Source organism: Elephantulus edwardii, unplaced genomic scaffold (assembly GCF_000299155.1).
Source record: "Elephantulus edwardii isolate Elephantulus edwardi_28Jun2011 unplaced genomic scaffold, EleEdw1.0 scaffold00084, whole genome shotgun sequence".
NCBI classification, from domain to species: Eukaryota; Metazoa; Chordata; class Mammalia; order Macroscelidea; family Macroscelididae; genus Elephantulus; species Elephantulus edwardii.
This window is the reverse complement of record NW_006399834.1, coordinates 13,795,335-13,817,690: the sequence shown is the minus strand read 5'-3', so window position 1 is coordinate 13,817,690 and position 22,356 is coordinate 13,795,335. Positions and strand designations below refer to the sequence as shown.

Here is a 22,356-nt window from a genome sequence, read left to right as displayed (position 1 = left end):
CGGGGAAAAACCTGTGGTCAGGGATCTCTCTAGAGTACTGAGAAGCAAAGTTGTCAGGCTAGAGACTAAGATGTGCCTGATTCAGGGCATGGTCTTCATAATTACTTGATGGTTACCAGAGAGCTCAACAATGACTAAGGATAACAGAAGAATTGATGCTTTTGAGTTGTGGTTCTGGAGAAGGTCTTTAACATATCATGGACTGCCAAGAGAACAAATAGATCTGTCTTGGAGGGGGTAAAATCAAGTTTCTCCTTGGAGACAAGGATTTTGAAGTCCATCTTACACACTTTCGGCACATGGCCAGGAGGAACTGGTCCTTGGAGAAGGACATTGTGCTTGGAAGGGTGAAGGGACAATGCAGGAGAGGAAGACCTCAGATGAGATGGATTGACACAGTAACTTGGATAATGGGAGTAGATGTGTTGGAGTCAGTGAGACAGGCTCAGGGTATGGCAGGCTTCAGAGCTGCTGTACATAGGGTCACTATGAGTTGCAGGTTACTTGATGGCACATAACAACATCATCTCTAAAAGAAGCAAAAATATTTGGGAGCAAAGCTGTTGGTGAAAAGGCAATATTCACTGTTGCATTATAGGGGAGAAAGAATAGATTGCACTGTCATTCTCATTTCAGCCCTTCTCATCCCAAACAGGAGAAGAAAAATTCCATTATTAATCAATGATTTTGACAAGAAAGGAAGTAGCACATGGTGGTTGGAATCAAGAGCTACCTCTTGAGTTGCCAAGTTTTCATATACCATTTACTTGTTCTGTGACCTTGGCAGTTCAGTAGTTCTAATTTTAGTTTGTATGATCATCAAATATGCATAAAATCCACATATTTAACTTCACAAGAGAGTTGTCACCGTCCTATGAGAGGTCAAGCAATGTGCTAGAAATTGTTTTATCTCCCTACAGACATGTGTTGTTGTGTGCCCTCAAATCAGAACCAACTCATAGTTGACCCTCTAGAAGATTTTCAGAGGCAGTAAATCACATAAGAGGAGAGTCTTCAGCCTTCTCCCCTGGCAGCTGGTGGATTCAAACTGTGTGCCTTTGGGATTGCAGTGCAGCTTCTCACCACCCACCAGCTTCTAAGAAAAAGATAAACCTGGGGAAAAAAACCCCCACACTAAACTTCACAAAGCTAAGGAAGCACAACAAGAAAGTTTGGAAGAATGGTTTTGTTTTCTATTCTGGTGACCTGGAGATATGTGAGTAATTAAAATATATTTATTTGTGTATGTAATAAGCTCTGGCAGCAAACTATATAAAGAGGTGAACTGCTAACCAAAGGGCCATAACTCTCTGGTTGCTGGAATCCTTGGGAAAAACACAAGTAATCTCTTTCTGTGTGATTTATGGCCTCAGAAACACAATGGACAATCGGCTATGAGTTGGTTCCACTGTGGTGGCAATGTGTTTTGAGTTATTTCGAAAAGTAAGAAGAATAAAAGGGGCTGAGGGGAAAATTAAGCCCCAGTTGTCATCAGGGAATTGCTTCACGCCAGTCATGATGTAATTTTAATTTAAAGAATGCTATTTCCTCGAAGTTACTTGTCTGCATATTCTGATCAGAAACTTCTGGTCCTTCTGGTACTTCTACTCACAGTTGCAACAGGTAAGCTTTTGTTAAGCCTTAGTAAATGAAAACTTCAGTAAATGAATTAAAAGATAATAAATTACAATTTAGGTCAACTGACATTTCTTTTAAGAAAGATTCATTTGAAATTTCCTTTCCCTCAACTCATTTGCCTATCCATTCTCACATCTCCTGTAAGAGACTCAAAAGGAGGTCACCGAAAGCTTAATTTGGGGAAGAAATTCCTTTGAGTGCCTGCTTTTTGCTCTTTATTTGTAAAAAAAACATGATAATATTGTACACGACTTCAAGTGAAAGGTATCTTGGCATTGGATAAGAATGACACACAAATGTCCATTGCCATCAAGTGGATTCCAGTTCATAGCAAACCTCTAGGACAGAGTAGAATTGTTCCATAGAGTTTACAAGGGTGTAAATCTTTATAGAAGTAATCTACTGTAGCATTCTCCTGCAGGGCTACTGGTGAATTTGAACCACCGACATTTCAGTTAGCAGTCAAGTGCTTAAACACTGAGCTATCCAGGATCCCCCACACAAAGGTAGGAGATGCTAAATTCTGTGTTTCTCTCTTTACGTATATCCATAGAAGGTATTTTAAAGTGACCCTTTATGATCATCATGTGGAAAATACAGACGAATAGAGGTAGGCATTTGAAACCTAGACTCTGCTCTTACTGGCAGCGATATTACAATTTTTTTTGTTTTATTTATTGAGATCTCCTTCTCCTTTACTTAATGTACAGAGCCAAGTTATTTTGCACTGCCACCAAGCAGGAGCTTTTTAAATGATTCAGGGAAGTATAGCTTTCATTTAGGTTTGTGCCCTCCAGTCTGTTTATACTGGTCGATACACTTGTCTGAGAAATATAATGGATTAGCACATCATTCAACAAGCTAGTCAGAAGGCAAGCTCAAGGCGACAGACACCAAAAAGTAAATTACAGTCAGTAGTAGGGGTAGGCCATGCCTAGAGCTAGGAAACATCGTATCAGCATAAAACCTGTAGTCTCTGAGAATGGTGGTGGAACTGAAAGGGATGAAAAATCTACACTCAAATATAATAAAACAATCAGCTCTACAAATTCATAGGGTACCATAAACTGTTTGGTTTATGATACTGAATGCAGAAGGAATCCAATGCTCACAACCACCTCAAACGCTATAACCTCGGCTGAAACGGACACGGATGGCATTTGTTTCATTTAATAGGTTCACTTTTGCAAGCAGACATATATCATGGCTTACTTTACACATTCCATTTCAAGACTTGCAGAATGCCAGTGTATTACATGTTTGTGCCCAAGATTTGAGATGAGCAAGGTACAATGAAGAGAACTCTGGTGGCCTATAGGTAAGGAATTGTGCTGGCCAACCCCAAAGCATGCAGTTCGAATCTGCCAGCTGCTCCTAGGGAGAAGGATAGGCAATATACTCCTGTGCAATTCACTGCCTCTGAGTACCCTCTGGAAGGCCAGTTATGAGTCAGTTGCGACTCATTCATACTCAGTAAACAATAACAAAAGATTCAGTGAAGAATGCATGCCTTTGAATTGTGATGTCAGAAGAGAGTGTTGAATATGCCACAGACAGCCAAAAAAACAAGCAAACAAAAAAATCTTTTTTGTATAAAGTGTAACCAGAGTGCTCCTTAGAGGCAAGGATGGTGAAACTCTTGTGTCATATACTTTGGCATGTTGTCAGGAAGGGTGTGTCCTGGGAAACAAACATCACACTGGCAAAGGTGGAGAGTTAGCAAGAGAGGAAGAATCTCAGCAACATGGACTGACACAGTGACTATAGCAATAGGCTTGAGCATTACAGAGATTGTGAGGACAGTATAGGCTAAAGCAAGGCTCAGATCTGTGGTCCGTCAGGTCTCTATGAGGAAAAGTCAGTATGTAAGCTGAAAAAAGGAAAATCTGGACCTCACAGGAAGAGGAACGTGGCATCAGGATTGAAAGACTCACTAACAACCTGTGATAGGAAAATGACACAACTCGGCTTGCTCAAAACAAAGACGACTTCTTAAAGCACCTACTGATAAAGATAACAGCCTACAATATGGATTCTACTGCAACATAAAATAATTCTCAAACTGGGCCAATAAGCAATATCCTGACAAACGGAGAGAAGATTGACATTATTAGAAAATCCTTTATTAAGATCTAAAATCAATACCTATGGAAGCAACAGTTAAAAATAAAACATAAAGAATTGGAAGAATTTGTGACAAAAACGTCTTTAAAAGGTTAAAAACCAAAGATGGATGGCACTTTGAAGACTCAGATGCACTGCACCTGGCTTAATAAGCCATAGTATTTTCAATTACCTCATATACATGTAAAAGCTGGACAATAATGCAGGTCAAAAGACAATCAATGTCTTTGAATTGTAGTGTTCTTTCTCTCTCATTTCCATTGGGTCAAAACGGACTTATGCTGACCCTCCATTGAGTTTTTAAGGCTGTACATTATATGAGAGGAGATGGCCCATCTTTCTTTGCTGCAATTTCCTAGTGAATTTGGACTACCAAAGAGGTGCGGCCTTTGTGTCAGCAGCACAACCCCCTACGGAGTACACGAGCAGACCTTCTTGAATTGTAGTGTTAGTGAAGAATACTGAAAATATTCTCAACTGCTAGAATAAACATATCTATTCTGAATGAAGTGCAACCAGGGTGCTCCTTGGACCTAAGATCTTGTCTCACTCTAGGGATGCTATCTGGCAGGACCAGTTTCAGAGAACTGACACCATGACTGTAATTACTGGTACTCTGTTGTGTCTATTGTGTTGACTACTCTCTGTGTGCGTAGACTCACATTTACAGATCCTAACATAATAACACAATCTTATGGTCTCATTTTGGGCAGATGAGAGAAACCATGCATCTCTCAGACCTTACCCCCACTTGTACCTCCAAATTTCTCCTCCTCTGAAGAGATACCCCAGCTTATTTCCTTGGTCCTTTTATACTTCCTCTTCCACAATCAAGTTAATCCTTTGAGATCTAGTTCCAGTGATTAGCTCTCTTCTTAACCTTTAATATTTCTTTATTCACATACAGTAAACTCCTCAATCTAATGTCAAAAGCATCTGAGTTTAAAAATTAGGGCCTTCAATTCTTTAATTTCCTCAAACTACTTTTCTTTCTTTACTACAAAATATATGAGAGGCCAACACTTACTGAATACATTTGTACCTCTCACTCTGCATTCCACTGCTTTTTGGCTATAGTCTGCACTAGTTCTACTGATTATAATCACTGGTCTAATTCAGTGGCTTTTTTATTGTCCTCATAATATTTTAACTTTTAAACACTCCTGACTATAAAAAAACCAAACAAACAAAAGTCTAACAGTACTGCTGGTGGATTCTGATTCATAGCAACCTTCCACTGGGTTTTCAACGCTATCCATCTTGAAAGGAGAAGACTAGCCAGCTTCCTCCTGTTAAGTGGATTCAAAATATTGACCTTTTTTTTGGTTAGTAGCGCAACACATACTATACCACAGAGATACTTGTTAACTACTATTGATTACACCTCCTCTGAAAAATCTCCTTTTTCTTCTGAAATTTTCTAATAATTTCTCACAGTTTTTCAAATGAGGATATTCTCTTGGCTCAGAAAGCTCAACTCATTACTGTTGAAGGGGAACTGATTCATAACTGACATTCCAATGGGTTTTCTTTATGGTTTGGCACAGCTGATTGATTCCAACCATTCTTCTTCGGGTCAGTATAACTTCCTACCCACTAGGTTTCCAAAGTTCCCAGGCTGTTCTCTGATGATTTATGCTTTATATTATATGCTATTTTCTCTTCCTCTATCAGCAAAACGACAGGTTGCCTATCAGCAACCATTGCTCCTTCTTCCTTATACAAGAAGTTTTCTGCAGTAATTTCATCTGCTCCCTTTGAGTGCAGATCCAATGAATCTAGTAACTATTTACCAAGGAGGTTGGGTGGCATAACATGTCAGATTCTCAATCAAGATGTCAGCAATTGGAATTGAGGGTGGGGGAAAGGTGGCCAGTCTCTCCCCATAAAGTGCTACAGTCTTGGAAATCCAATGGTTGGTCTCTATGAGTTAGGATTAACTTGAAACAGTGAAGAACCACATCCATGTCCGTAACTTTGATCACCTGAGATGTCAGTTGTGCTTTATTCAACAGAAGCTCCATAAGCTTCTCAAATGCCACATATCCAAGATGAAACTGTTGTTGTTGTTGTTATGTGCCATCGAGTCATTTGCAACTCATAGCGACCCTATGTACAACAGCCCTAAACTGTGCTCTATCCCGTGCCAATCTCATTGCCTCTGACAAACCCATCCCGATTACCCCAGTCACTGAATCAATCCACCTCATAGAGGATCTTCCCCTCCTGCGCTGTCCCTCTACTCTACCCAGCATGATGTCCCTCGCTAAATACCTGTCTCTCCTTACAACATGTCCAAAGTATGTCAGGCGAAGCCCCAGAATCCTTGCCTTCAAGGAGTAGCCTGGTTTAACCCTCTCTAGGATGAATCTGTTTGTTTTCTTGGCAGTCCATGGTACATTCAATACTCTTCTCCAGCACCAAAGCTCAAAGGCAACTACATCATAAAAATGCACAAAACCTCTTTTTTACTTTGTCACTACTTCTTTAATTTGGTCCATTACTAAGGCAATGATTTTATATGGAAAAAGGTCTTTCAAATCTATGTTCTTATTTTTCTTACTGGTCCTCCCTCTGGTTCAAACCCATAAGGCACTAATAGCCTGGGGAGCTATTCCTCTGTGGATTACAGGCTAGGATATTGTATGTGAAACTTCTGTTCCATACTATGGGGTCACCATGAGTTGGAAATTACCCAATAACACACACTAACAACTGTCATACTACTGTAGGAGTCTCTAAGAAGTGCTTAGCTGATAACTGAAAGTTTAGAGCTTGATTCACCCAGAGGTGCCACAACAGAAAGGTCTGGCAGTCTATTTTAGAACATAAATCAGTTCTTGAACACTTTGACAGACTGTCAGTGTAAAAATAAGACATGAACATAATTTTCTCTCTTCTCATGAAATTTACAGCCTCTGAAAATTCACTGGAGATTTAGCTATGAGTCAGTTCCAATTCGTGGGCAATAAATTGAGAGTCAATTATTAAACCTTTAATTGAACGGTACCATTTATCTTTTTTTTTTACCCAGAATTTTTTATTCTTTATTACAAAGCTAGTGTTATACTTTAAATTATGTCATGGGTCCTCTGAGTCTAAAAAAGAAAGTAAATATCTTTAGCTTTCCCTGACAAGGCTCTTTCTGCCTTTCTGGACTCATATCTGACCATAGGAAACATGCACCTTGTGCATATGCCTCTCTCTATCTGAACTGCCACCTTTACTTTTCTACGTAGAAAACATCCACCTATGTGTCAAAGTCTGACCTAATGTTATTTCTTTTGAAAACCCTTCACCAACTTCTCTAGGCAGAGTTAATGATCACAGCCTCTGGTCCTGTGATTCTTAGTGCACCTCTGTATTAAGCTTGCGACATTCACTACCCATTAAAATCAGACCCTCAATGATAGGGATGACTCAATGACTGCAGCAAGAGTCTTAAAAGCACAGCAGAGAGTATGAGGTTGGCACAGGATTGGGCAGGGTTTTGTTCTGTTATACTTAAGGTTAATATGAGTCGGCTCCGACTTGAAGGCATATAACAATATAACAGCATCTTCAGTTTGGTCAGCACAAAGCCTTAGTGACACAGTGTTTAAGTACTTGGCTGCTAACTGATGAGATCAACTCACCATGTACTCTGAGAGTAAAAGATGAGGCTGCGTCCTTCCCTAAAGAGTCAAAGCCTTAGAAAAATCAATCAAACAGCCCCTTTGGGGTCAGTGTTGAGTATGAATCCACTCCATGGCAGTGCATTTGGTTTTTGGCTCAATAGCTTGGCCACCAAATCTATTTCAACTTGGTGACATTAGATCATTAAGGGCAAAGACTATATTTGTTTTGGAGCTATAGATGTGCTGGTAACCCAAAAGTACATGGTTTGAATGTACCAGTTTCTCTATGGGAGTGGGGTGGGCCATCTTCTCCCATGTGATTAAGTGCCTCTGAAAACCCACTGGTCAGCATATGGGGTGAATCTGACTTGACAGTACACAACAATAACAATAGTTGCTAGCACATGTAGTTCACTCGTAAGTGCTACTCAAGAGTGGTCATGCATAACAGCATATTAAATATGTGGAGAACATTAAGGACATCTTTGTCCAGACTCTTATTGATTAGTAGGTCTTGGAGAGTACAGCCAGAGTGCTCCTTGAAAGCACAGATGTCAAAGCTTCACCTCACATACTTTGGGTATGTTGTTAGGAGAGGCTATTCCTTGGAAAGGGACATCAAAACTTGGCAAGGTGGATGGTCAGTAAAAGAGAGGAGGACCCTCAAGGAGACGGAGTGACACAATGATTGCTGCAAAGGATGGATTTATGTATGTCATAAATGATTAGGACGTCATAGGACGGGGCAGGGTCTGGATCTGTTGTTCATAGGGTTTCTGTGAGTTGTACTTAACTCAATAGTCCCTAACAACAACAACAACAACTATTCAATACTTGATTATTTCTAAATATATGTAAGATGAGAATTTTTCAGATGCAGCTATGTAATTTTACCTTTTTTTTTCTTCAGTTTACAGTATTCTTTTTTATTTTTTAAAGAAGTTTATTTTACATAACTACAACGCTGAGCAGGATGCTCAATTGCTCCTGTTTCTCTTAACAGCCATTTCTCTTAAGGGCTCAGCTTCTCTTCACCTATAAAACTTGAATAATTGCGTTTGTTAATAGCCTAAAACTAGCCAACATAGCAGTAGTAGTTAATAGTAAGGGCCCTGGTGTGAAGCTTGCATTCACTCTCTCACATTGCTGTGGAGTCAGAACTGACTCATAGCTGACTCCAGTGGGTTTTCTGGGGCTGTAAGTCACATGGGAGGTGACTGCCCATCTTTCTCCTATAGGGCTTTTGGGTGGCTTTAAATGGCATAGGCTACAATGTGTTGCACTGCTAACCAAAAGGGTAAACATCTCCAGCAGTTTTCACCTAGGCTCTGCAGAGAAAAAGGGGCAGTCCTCCTCTGTGAATCCAATGGAGGTTCACCACAAGTCAGAATCAACTCAGTGCCAGTAAATGTATCGATCATATGACCTTGTATCATCTTGTTGTATCACCTTGAGCAAACTAATGGCTGTGCCTCAGTTTTCTTACCAATAAAACAGGAATAGCATTTATACACAAAAATAGTTAAATTATAATAAACTTTATGAAATAAAGTGGTTAGAATCTTAATGAACTCTTCTAGTTCATTAAGGGCTTAAAGATATTAGTTATATTTATTGGTAATTGTGATGTACTCTGGTGGACTACTGGTAAGAAACTGTGCTACAAAGGCATGTGGTTCAAATCCATCAGCTGCTTCACAGGAGAAGGATTGGCAATCTCCTCACATATGATTTACCACCTCTGAAAACTCACTAGAGGGTCAGCTATGGGTCAGTTCCAACTCAATGACACCCACAATAACAAACAGAGTCTTACATGACAGGGATACTTTGAGGGACTGTTTTAGTAATGCTCTAGGCAATCATGTGGGTAATGATAGCTAATAATACTGCTAAACTTTATATATTCCAATGTTTCCTACTTTTTTTTTTTTGCTCTTCACACACCCTATAAAATGTTTCAGAAATGTGATAAATATGAATCAATTATGTTTAAATGTCTACAGTCAATAAAGTCAGTATTTAGTCTCCAAAGTGAAGTACCCTTGTTAAAAAGTCAGTATGTCCTTTGCATTAGCCTAGAATAAAAGGGTAACTATGAAGTATCTGGAAGAAGTACAGTTATTGACATCACTGACCTATAAACATATCTCCTTCAGTATGCTACACAGCACTACAATACCCTTGTTTTTATATAATTGCCATTACCAAAGCCTTTCAATTACAAGTACTCAAATGAGAGCAATTCATATTTCAAATAATCTGTCAATGAGGAAAACGAATTTCAAAATATTTGATCATAAAAGTTGTTCTCAGCTTCTATGGAGATAATTTAGTCAAATAATATCAGATAATCTGAAAGCAGTCTTAGTAGGAAATTGCTAGGGACTCCATCTAAGCAGCCTCCATTTGCACTTATATAAATGTACTGAAAGTGTAGGAGACTTTGACAGCCTGCCATATGTGATTTCATTCCATAGCCTACCTATTTTACCATCAAAAGTTATATCCTTTGAAGCATTGCCAGAATTACTTTACCCCAGTAGATATGCTAGATGTGCCCTTTAAAAGCCATATCATTTCTTTTCTACTCTGACTAGTTCAGGGTAGCATCTGCTCAACTAAATTCCTTTGAAGGTTAAAAATAAAATAGCCTACTTCTTCCAGGCTCCCCTCCCCCCAGCCATACCCTACTGCTTACAAGAAAATGCCCAGTGTCGAATGAATTGCAGAAAGTGCACATTTTAAAGATAGAGTCTGAGCAATCATCACTTCATTTTACACTTAAGAAAATGAAGATACAGGTTTCGGGAAGGTTTTGAAGCCTAATCAGTAGCAGAGGCAAGGCCAGAACCCAGGTGCCCTGGACTGCCATCCAGAGTGCTTCTCCTGCTTCTGTTACGACAAACTGTCTATTTGACAGAAGGAAGAAACTAGAAAGTGACAATGGGAAACACCATCAACAGAGTGTCTTCATTTTAGAAACAGAAAATTAATTCTGGGGTTTCATCTCCAGGAAACATTTGCTTTTTAGAAATAGTTGTTCTTGGCACTCTCTCTCCTCTACACGGCTGACAGTTCTTACATATTGTGACTTGGAAGCTGATGCCCCCAAATAGATCAAAATTAGCAACATCGTGATTTAGGATTGTCTATTTTCCCCTCAGCTTGCTAATCTATGCTTCTTTTATAATTATTTTAAAAGGCACTATCTGATTTCCTGAGCACCACCCCAGGTGTTCTCAGTGATAATGAATGGATAAACATATCACCCAGTGTCATGGAGCAGTTGTGACATTTTAGAAATATCTTCAGTTCAACTCCTCTAATTTCAATGTATGCTACACCCAAGGTTGCAGGCCCGTGTTTTTACTAAAGAGCTGAATGAGCCCTAGTAATTGCATGATTTACTTGTCTGCTCAAGTGAAAAGGTTTTGAAATGTAGTGAAATGGCATCGTCCTTTCTTGGTCTTTGCAAACCCTGCAATGTCAATTTTAATTAATGAACTGGAAAAATTATGTTTCTTCTTTTTATTTTAGCGAATTGGTTCCCAGTCTCACCTATTATTTTCCTTGAATTTGCATCTTCTGTCATCAGGGATGTGCAGACTTTTCTAATTCACATAGATACACAGACAAGGTATCACAAGCATGCAAAAATTTCTGCTGCAGAGTTGGTAGTGATCCTGGATGACTAGTATTAAAGTCTGATCATGCTGTCCTTCGTCCAGATGATCAGGTTGCAAACAACATTCCCACTGTAATTTGGCAACCAAAGGAGTGGAGATGCTATACTTACTAGGAGCTGTGAACCTTGTTTGCTCTTTACAAGTTGTGATAAACAGTCTCATTTGTTCTTTACTCACTTCTGATTGATACTAAAATGGAAAACTTTTGAACTTTTAAAGTTTTTGTAACTCTCTTCCCTCCCTTCACCTCTTTTGGCTGGTGTTAAGTACATAATGGTTCCATGTATAAACTTTTGAAAGCAAAAAAATGAACTTGCCATTTAAAGGAGCATTTTATAATACAAATGCTCCTTTCTTAGTTATTTTGCAATAATGCTGGTTTAATGTTTCTTAAAACAAAGCAAGCTTGCACATTTTATGGTAAAGAACCAGATTCTTGCCATCGCTGCCCTTCCTGCTACCTGGAAACACTTCTCTACGTTCGTCCTATATATAGCCAAACATATTTCTGTATGTGTTTTAAGCTTCTAAGAAGTATTAAGTCTAACCATCAGGGATTTGTATTAATCAAGTCTAAGTATCCAATAGCCCTGGTGGTATAGTATAGAATGTGTTTGGCTTTTAACAGAGAGGTTTGAAAGGTCACTGGTTTGAATCCCCTGGCTGCTGGTGCAAATAGGATAGGCAATCTAATAAAACACAATATAAACAAAACATCCAGAAGTCAAATTAGGCTGTAGAGTGATTAATAAATATCAAGAGGTATAAATAGTCATAATTAATGTATATTCTCCTTAAAAGCCCTAAGGATCCTTCCCCCCCCCCACCCCAAATCAAGAGGCAATTTTCTATAGATTCCTTGGCAGAGCAAAAAGAAGTGACTGCTGTCTCATACAAGGTTCCCATTAAAGCAAGAAAGTCAAAAGGGAGAGCATTGTTGACATAGAGTTTGCCTTTACAAAAATCTAAATTCTCCAACTCTTTCCTTGATGTACAAATATTGTATTATTGACACACTTCTGAGATCTATGAAGTACCGCCCTTAGCCCACAGGTATTGTGTGTCACATCTAGTGAGGGCATTAAATTCTCCTCAAACTGCACATCACACTTTTTTTCCCACTTCCCAGTGAAAACTTTCTGCATACATTCTCTTGTGCTCAAAAAGTCTGCATAGTTATTGAAAGCAGTAGATTTAATCTGCCAGCACATTAAAAATTAATGGCATCAGAGAAAGTTTTTGTCTTATTATTGAATGTGGTAAATTTGCTGCTGCAAGAGGCTGAAATGGGAGGAGCACCCCAAGGAAAACCTTGCTTGCTGCTTTAGTGAATCATTTTGGTACTTATTTATAGCAGCAGACAAAATAGGGTAAGCATGAAAACCAAAGGAGAGAAAAAACAATTTTGCCCACTTATATATGCATGCAAGCGTGTGAATAGACACATATTTACACAAATATATAGCAGAAGATGCTTTGGATCACTGGAACAACTGTTAGCAGTCTCTTTAGAAATTACTATCTAGGAAAAAGAGATTGCATCTTTGGACTGTAATCCAAAGTGGGGAGGGGGAATAAGAGTGATAAAAAGCCACAAGCTATCTGTTGTCTAAAATTGGCATCAATTTCCAAGTTCTAGCCTAGTTCTAGAACTTATGCAAAAAATGCAAAGTCAATTTCCTTATTATATTCCAACTGAAATTGTTGTTATGTTACTCCTTTCATGAAACCCCTATCTTCTTACGTAAAAGCTAAACCCAATATAGATTTAGTGTGACTGTGTGTGTGTGCGTATGTGTAGAAATAAAATTTAGATTTCACATGAATTTAACGATTTTATGACCTCCTTCCCAGAGGTCAAGCCATTTCTTACTCTTCATATGAGCAGTTTGCATTTGCTCATCAGTCTCCTAGGGTCCTGGCTGACTGAGGAAGGATAGCTGGCTTAGGTGTAGAGGTATTATTTGGCATATATTGCCTGTGTAAGCACCACATTATGGACAGAAATTATCTTTACTTTCCAAGTTTGCATAATAAAATAAGCCATTAAACTAATACCATATAGAAAATACTGCCTGACAGGCAAAGAAATGTACATTGCTTTCCTGAAAACCGAGAGACATTACATTGCCAATGCCAGCATGAATAATACATGGGTTAATTCAGAAAAACACCGTTTCATTATTTAAAAATGAATAAATTACAGACTTAGAAGGACGACTAAATTTTCATCTTCCTCTTACTTTTGCTCGGTGCTTTACTTTAAACATGAATCTGGGCTCAGTTTATCCGCACAAATAAAACAATCCAGCTACTTATAAAGTATATTTTTCAATGACTGTTTCTAGATTTTCTGATACCATAAAATGCAGATACTCCATTTTCTTTTTTCCCCTGGCTCACATTAACTCTAGAAATTAAGAAGCCATGTGGAAGATCTTCAATTTTGTACATTTGAAACTGGCAAACTTGTGTTTTATTGTCCTGCAATTCTGTGATTCACTCTAATGAGAAAAGCCTTCTTTGCATACAGACTTTCTGTGTTTTAGCCTTACTAGCTGATAAAATATGTTCAAAGGAATAAAGATAAAGAGCGTGATTCTCACATACAAGGAAGCACATTTCTTTGCTTTCTTTCGGAGTTTTGGCCTACTCTTAAGACCTGTTAAAAATCAGTCCCATTTGGAGCTTTATTTAAAGCATGGAGGACAGAGGAAATGCATTGGCAATAAGAAATTAATTTGAAGTTAAAATAAGTAAAACATCCCATCCAGTGCTTTTAGGCTGAGCATAAAGTGACAGCTAGCAGATTATTCTACCGATTTCTAATGCTGGAAATTCAGATGGCATTTACCAGCATAACCTTTCAACTCTGAGCACATCAATAGAGGCCGACAGTGGCTTGAAATATGATTCCTTGCAGATAGCATATCCTCATTCATCTGACTGTGCTGCTCTGTGCTCCATTGCACAAACAGCGTCTCACCCACTTCTGAGAGGACACTAATAAAAAAGGCATCAATTTTCAGCTCTAGTACTACTGTGATCTCTTTATATGTTCGACATCCAACATTAAATTAAAATGCTGTTATAAATCCTACTTTCTGAATCTGGAATGAGTGTTGGGTTTTTGTCGCATGAGACTGCAGCAAATCTTGTCAAAAGCAAGGAAGCACGTCCTGTTCACTCAGAATTAATGTTGTGGATGAAAGAAGGAGGTAAAAGGGGTTGAATATGGTGAACCGAGGGTGTCAAAGGCAGTGGAGACTGTAGCTTCAGGGGGCCAAACTAGGCAGGGTACTTGCAGCTTTCAAGAAATGGCTAATCAAGAATTGTAATTACCAATGACAAGCTGTGTGGAAGGAAAATTACTGATAAACAGAGGCAGACACACATACATACATATCAACAGAAAATTTCAAAATAGGGAAAAAAGTATCAATTGTTCCTTTCTAGTAGAAAATACTTTTCAGACACCATAAATCCTAAGGAAGCCTTTTGGATGACACCAAATCTCTGGAGCCGAGGCTGTCACAAGGATTCGCAATCAAATAGCACAAGTTAATGTGGTATCTGGATTTAGGTCTCTGTTACATAATTTTTAAGTTCCAGGAAAATAATCTGAAATGCTGGATGGTGAGGGAGATAATCTAAGAAAGTAACACGTCAATTAAGACAGCTTGAAAATCCTTTCTTGGTAAAGTTTATAGGGAAAGAAGATTAGACAAACAAATAAAAAACCTAAAACAAAACAACAAAATACTTCCAAGGAAGAAAATGGTTAGAAATGGTAAGGTTTCTCCATTTTGCTAAAGATGAGAATGTACTCTAGGAGAACGTTAGGGAATTTTCCCTTCTCTCTGATAAAAGGACTCCTGCCTGTGTAGGCTATCCCCTAAGAACTAACATGAACTAAAAGGTAAGAGAGGCTTCAGCAAAGATAGAGAGTGCATAGCCCCGCTCTCCTGCCTGGCTCATTCATAATTATGGATGAAATAAAGAGGAGTGTTTGCCTATTTGGGAGGGTGGGGTGGGAGAAAAGGGGAAAGAGTGAGCAGTTCAATATCTGGATCGAACAGAGGAACTTTTTCCCTGAAGGATCCTGCCGGGAGGAACCTTGACATGCACAAAGTCAGAGCGTAGACAAAGTTGCCCTGGTGAGAACGATAAGGTCACCCGTGGGATTGCTGAGATTATCTCTGTCAAGCACTCGGACAGCATGCAGTCAAATGATGCATCATGCAGTCATTTTCGGGGGGGAAAAATCAATTTCTTCACCAGGTCGCTATTTGCTTTTCAAAGTGCCCTTGTAGGCCTTCACCACCAAGCATTTATCAATTTAAATGTTGTAAATTGATAATGTGCCACTGTGCCTTGTACTGTTTCTGAATTATTTTGATACTTATATTTTCTCAATAGTCTCTAAACCCTCAGAGTCTCTGCATTCAAAAGGGCATTTTTCTTTGTTACACCAAGAAGGGATGAACTTTTTATGATTAGTACAGGAGGGAAAATACAGCCTCCCTACAAAAAAACAAACAGAAAACCCATCAGCTCTAGAAATTGATACTTTCTTCACATTAAGTATCTAGACTTTCAAAAGAGAGCACAGGATTTTATGTGGAAGATTGCAAGCATTCATTTACTGAAGGAACTCCAGTTATCTTAGCCTTGCATAAATTTGTAAACAATAAGGGCACAAATGCTAACACTTGGCTCCATGTTCCATTCCCTCTGCTAGGTGGAAATAATACCTTTCTCTTCCCCCTGAACCTCCATATCCCCGCTCTCTAGGATGTGATGATGCCAAATAAGAGCAATGACTTGTAAGCAAAGTTAATGTCTTCTTTTTACCCCCTCACTAATGAAATATATATCTTTTACAAGCAGGGAAGTGAGAGTATTAACCACATACTAACCTTAACTCGATTTGCATTGAAAAACCTAGAGTGGAAGAGTTGAGGTGTGCACTTTGGAAAAGCAAAAGGAAGACATGGCAGTTGCAAAGCATCTTTAACCTCCAGTGATTTATTGGCCCTCAGCCAAGTTATCAGGGGAATCTAATTCTTCTTTATTATTCAAATAAACCACATTTGGCACCATGGTTCCCTTTCAGAATAGCTTCACAAATAGACTGAGCACTGTCATTTATTTGACCTTGTACTTGGTGTGCTGTAGCTGTAATTTTATTTGCCATTCTATATAACAAATGCAGAGAAATCTAAAATATGGAGATGAACAACAGGATGGGGAAAGGAGTTCGCGGTAAATATATCTGCATAACTTAAAATAAAAAAAAGCAAATTTAAAATAACCATTTACCCCTTTCACCTTCACCTCTATTAGCTCTTATTATTATCTGTAGCTACCCTGCCCCTTTCAGCAAGCTGCCTTGAAACAAGCCAATTTGTAACCTTGTCTGCAGCTACCTTCTGGCTGGCTTACAATAGCAAGGAAATATCTTATCTGAGGGTGGGGACTCGGTGAGAAGGGAAGTGACTCGTTATATGCATGCTGAGCACTGGAGGAGGTGGGGGGTGATTAGAACACATTTCAAGAGAGGGCTTAGCCTGGCATGTATGGCATTTTCGAATGATATCACAACTACAAAAAAAAAATCTGCTAATTTCCCAGTTTGAGGGAGATCTTATTTTGTTTTACGTGGGGCTCTGTGCTAACTTGCAAACATTTTGCCAGCATATGTGCAGGCGCATCAGAATCATCACCTCTCACCTCACTTTCAAGGAAAAGACGTTTTCAGGAGGCACAAGTCCATTTTTATCCTCTCATTAGTCAAAGAGGCTCATCCTCCTCCTCTGGCAACTAGAATGCTGACTCCCACGAGAATGTGAAAGAAAACACAGAGTTAAAAGAATAGAAAGGGAAATGTAAATTAAAACTGCATCAGTCACCCAAGGAGTCAAAGCAGTTGTGAAGGCTGGATGCCAGAACATCAGCTCTTGAACCACTGTTTGGCAGGCCAGTGGCTGAGATGTGAAAATGCATGCTCCTATTTGTTATCCAGGCTATTGTTTCAGCTTTGCTGTAAAAGTGAACTCCAATGGAAGTAAATTGATATGTCATAATCCATGTTAGCGTCAATGGAAAGATTAAAATAGAAAACTGTTTTCAGATTTGGTTTCTAGTAGAACTTTGCTTTACTAAAGACACTGCTGGCTGAGCTATTTTTGATGGTTGATTGGCATTTCCCTTTTTGCTTTGGTTACCAGGAAGCTCATAGGTATATATGAAGCCTGATCAGATAATTTACACTTCTTCTTATAAGCCTCATTTGTATTCTCCTATTACCTACTTTTGTTTTCCCCTGAATCCCTAGTTCTATTTTTATTGTATATATTTATGCAAGTTATTTCAAACCCTTTGTGGAAAGAGAAAGCCAACAAATAAATATTTCTCTAAGCTTCAAGTCTTATATCAACTACAACTGCTTCTTATTTATCATGTAAATTCCCTTGTGAATTCTGTGGTGATTAAACCCCTTACACGTTGGAAGAGATTTAATAAAAGCTGGCTACAAATCATTGCAACATTTTTAGTGTTCAGGAACCTGCTCTGTTAGCTTCCTTCATTTTCACTTCTGCCTATTCCTTGGCGGCTAGAGAGCGGACTTGTCCTTCGCAGCTCTGAATACTATCACCAGGTATAAGTAGTCATTTACTGTCTATGCAAAACAAACTCAGCATAGGTATTGTAGGATTCCCCCTGAAGGGAAGGCCTCATGTTGAGTACCTGGAATCAGCTTTATTCTTTGTGCAGTCAACAATGCCTGTTTTCTAAAACCCAAACCCTCTGCTCAGATATTAGGTTAAATATATGCCTGTGGCAACGTGAAGTTTGGGCATTATTACTGTCCACTTCATTCCCGTTCTCACCACCATTGCTTAACAGAGCAACGTCATGCACACATCCTGAACACTGAGTTCTGGTACATTTGATGGGGAATAAGGGGAAATTCAGCTCTGTCTGTCTCTCTTGCGTGCCACACAGCAGTACTCTGCAACTTTCCCTACTTTCTTTCCTCAAGAGCCAAAAAGGAAGTCTAATTCTTCCCTGAGCATAAGCCATCTTAAAGCTGCCATATTTATTTACATGTTGAGAGAAAATAAAACTGAGGAAGGCATATCTAGAGAGTTAGCAACACAGCCAGAGCAATGCTATGACTAACAAACTATGACATGCTCAAAACGTTCCTCAACACTTCGGTTGAATCTGTCACTGATGACAGTGTTGCAATATATTTATTTTAAAAAACCCACTATTTTAAAAGGAAAGGAGGAACTATAATAGACTCCTTATTGTTGCCTATAATTTGGTGGACTAATCACCTAGGCAGTGCTATAAGAACAGAAGCAGTTGGTTCACACATAACATATTAAGAGGAATGTGTGTGCGCACGGATGTGCATGTACGAGGCAATGTGCAACTGAATATCTATAGTACATTTTACATTGTTTATGGCCCATAAAAACTCCCACCCCATGCAGAAAGGGGCAGTGAAGAAGCTTGGAACGTTCTCCATTATGCTGTAAGGACTTTACACCTTAACTGAGTTGGAAACACTTTCCCCAAATTTTTGCTTACAGATTCTCCATCGTGCTTATGACATTTACCAAATGCCAAAATATACCATGATTATATGATTCTCATATTAACCCCAACTATTCCTACACTGTTTCTGAATTCTAAGTACATACACTGATATATACAAAACAGTGTTTTTACTGATTTACCCTTAACCCTTTCCACTGTACACTGCTGCCAAACGAAGTCCTCTGTCTTACAGCGCTTAGCGTCTACCTGCAGAGTCAACCAGCTGTGCCAGCATTAAACACAGAGAAGGCTCCAACACATACTACCTTGAGTCTACTCCCAGACGAGTCAATACGCTGACTATTGGTATGTACTTAAAACCTATCACCTATAAAAGCAGGGCAGAAATTGCCAAATACTGCACTCTATCTACATAGCCACTTTATTCTACAGAAACCTCAATTATTTGCCTTAGATTTTAAGAAACAATTGACTCAGTACTATAGTTGAGGAGCAATGAATTAAACTGTTTTTAAAGGAGAAACCAGCACAGGGTTAAAGCCAAATTTTTCTTGAACAGATGATATTTCAGATGGCCACACTATTCCAGATGCATCAATTTCCTTGAAAATCCAATCCATATATGTGCATATGCTGTGCTGGCAGGAGGACTGACTGAAATGGCCAAAACCCAAGAGCTAATATTCTTTTGGCCAGAATAATGCAATTATTATTTTCCTAGCTATCAGTCTAAGCATACAGAGCCATCTGTTATGCAAAGCAAACATACACATCTCAATTACAGAAAATGCAGTTGCCTTGACAGAATTTGGATTACACCACTAACCAGGGCTGTAAAATGTGTTTTGAGCTGGTATATAATGGATGCTTTTCAGGAGTTCCCTAATTAGCATTTACCTGCTTAAACTAATTATTCATCCTTCTTCTTTACTGGCTTATTAAACTTTGTTGGATACTATGCATAAAACAGACGAACATGGGCACTGCCGCCGAACAACAAACAGTAGTGTTTCCAGTTTTACACAGCATTAACAACATGGTGGTGCACCAATTTCAAAATTGGGGATTCTTGATACTAGGTCCCAAACAGATTAAGACAAGGCTTAAAGTCTATAAAGGCTATTACAAAACCAGAGATTTCAATAAGATACAAGAATACTAATACCGAGTTAACAATAGCTCAGTTGGCTTGTTTAAGTTCACATTAAACCGATTTACTCCACATGCCAGAGCCAATAGCTTGCCTGTTCTTCAAGGAAAAGTTAATGGACCCCTGGTTTGGATTCTTAGCAGTAGATTTTGGCAATGTTTTTCCTCTTTCTCCAACCCACCACAAGTGTCAAATACCCCCCTGTATCATTTTCCAATGGCTTTCTTGATTTAACTATTAACCAGAAAACTCACTAGTGGCCAGAATGCTTCAGCAATGCTGGATGTTTTCCTAGAGCTGTGGCAATTCTCAGAAGCACTGAGCTGAGTGTGAGTCTCACTTAAGAGAAGAGTGACAAATCTTATCTCCGTCTTCAATTCCAAGGAGCAACTGAATGAGAAGTAGATTCGCCAAGTTGGCAAATCATCACACACATTATTGAGGCAGTGTTTCCCTCATGCCAAACCATCAGATGCAAAGGGTCAAATTCAGCCTATCACCTGTGGGTGCAAAGTCCCAGAAGTGCAGCATTTTTATGGAGGAAAATAAAACCCTAGATAATTAGCTGAAGTCCAAACATTTCTTCAGGATATTTTAACATTCTGTAGATGCAGACTATATCTCAGGAGCCTGTGGGACTAAAATTTTTATGTTCAAGGAAACTATCAAGAACTAAGGTCCAGTATTTTACCCCTTTGCACTGTATGTCCCTGTCTTCTTTTCTTGTAACCTCTGACAAACACATTATGAGTGATTAAATGGCAAATAATGAAAGGCCATCTTATTTTATGAAACTATCTTTCAGCAAGTGAAGGCAGCAAAATACACCTTTACTAGAACCCTCCCTGCAACATATTTTAATGGTCTCTTTCAGCATTTCTTGACTCCAAATGACTCCCTGCCATTGTGTCAGCTCCCAGGATAATGCAGGGTACTCCATAAACATCCAGTAATAGGACACAAGGGAAGCACTATTAGTGTGTCCCTCTCCTACCGGGCACAGAGGTTTCAAAGTTCAAAACAACCAAGGGAAGAAACTTCGTTTGTTCTCAATAAATTAATAATGATCCTTGGGAGGGGGCAGGGAAGGAGACTAAAGTTTTGGAGCACAAGTTTACTCCTAACATTCAATACTGACACACAAGCTTCTCACTTCTTCCTACATGAGACTCGGGTAAAGCTATTAAATAATAGATTTGTTAATTCATGCTAAGCCGAATATCATTCAAAGAAGAAAAAAGCATGAGGCTGAAGCTGCTTTTCACAATCACCACAGAGAATCTAAATTGTTTCACTTACTTGTGAGAGGCCTAGGTAGATGGAGACTGTTTCGGAAATGTACAAAAATTTTCCTTCTTGATTTAGTGCAAATACAAATCCATCCAGGGACTGTAGGCAGAGAGAAAAAGAGAGAGGTACATAGGTTAATAAATATAGAAGACAGAGATTCAATGAATAAGGAAGCCGATACAAAGCAACATACATTGGATCTAGGGTCATTTCACCATTTCATTCTTTCAGCTGGAGAGAAGCTCTAGGATCTTTTAATGTTGCATTATACATGAACAAATTAAAGGCTTGAATTAAGCCTAGGAGTCTTCCTTTATGTCTTTGTCATTGTGATCAAGATATATTACATTCATGCATAAAAAAGGTTTATGCTGATTTTAGGAGACCTCCTTAATTTATTTTCTTTATTTAGTGGTGACTGAGATTAAATCAACAAGATTCTGTTAAATAACTGAAGAGAAATGGAAATTATGGGAGAATGGAATAATGGGAGAAAAGGGGTTACTATGGGAAGCACAAGTCAAATCACCACTTGAACTACAATGGACATCAATAATTTCCTAATTAATAAAGGATTATACCCTTCTTGCTTTCCATGCCTATTGTGTTACAACAAACAGGAAAAGTCAATACATTATGGGTGAGCATTTATAGTCTGAAACCTTATAAACTGTAATCCTTCTTTGCAAAACTCTATATTAAAGTTTTATTGTGATAGATCTAGTTTCCATTACAACTCTTGAAATGGAAATAAAAGAAGAAGAGGAGTGAGGAATGAAGGATGCAACATATCATCTGTAACTCTTGAAACCTTAGTCCACTTTCCAATTGAAGGGATTTTCAGTTTGATGAATGGTATAAATCATCGTGGGCTTCAATTGCAATATACCACTCAAATTGAGAATAAATTTGTTTCAAATTCTTGCAATTCAAGTGTATTTTATACCCTCCATCATCTTTCCATCTTCTTTTATTTCTTTCTTTCTTTTTTGAACAAGGTAGGCAGCAAAAGTGGTGTTTGCACAGGAAAAGAAGTTTGGGTTTTGGTTTTTTTGAAAAAAAGAATTAGTGGTGTTAACACCAGCTGTAAATCTGGAAACACAAAAACTCCACACTGAGAAAAACATATGTGCAAATCCTGGATTAACAGGATATTTTTCAAAATATAGGAAGATGGATATAGCACACAAGATTCTGCACACAAGACTGCCTCAAATTTCAGCAGTAATTTTTGTCTCCTAAATAATGAACATTATATGGGAAATAAATATATATA

General features: G+C 38.6%; 1 protein-coding gene across 1 annotated transcript in view; it reads right to left on the bottom strand.

Annotated features, from left to right (window-relative positions):
• Positions 1-22,356, bottom strand: part of LOC102852110 (neuronal PAS domain-containing protein 3-like) — a 1,291,857-nt gene that overhangs the window by 343,681 nt on the left and 925,820 nt on the right. Inside the window, exon 5 of the mRNA XM_006889981.1 lies at positions 21,090-21,179. Within this exon, the coding sequence (XP_006890043.1) occupies positions 21,090-21,179 (90 nt within the window). The remainder of the gene's footprint in view (positions 1-21,089; positions 21,180-22,356) is intronic.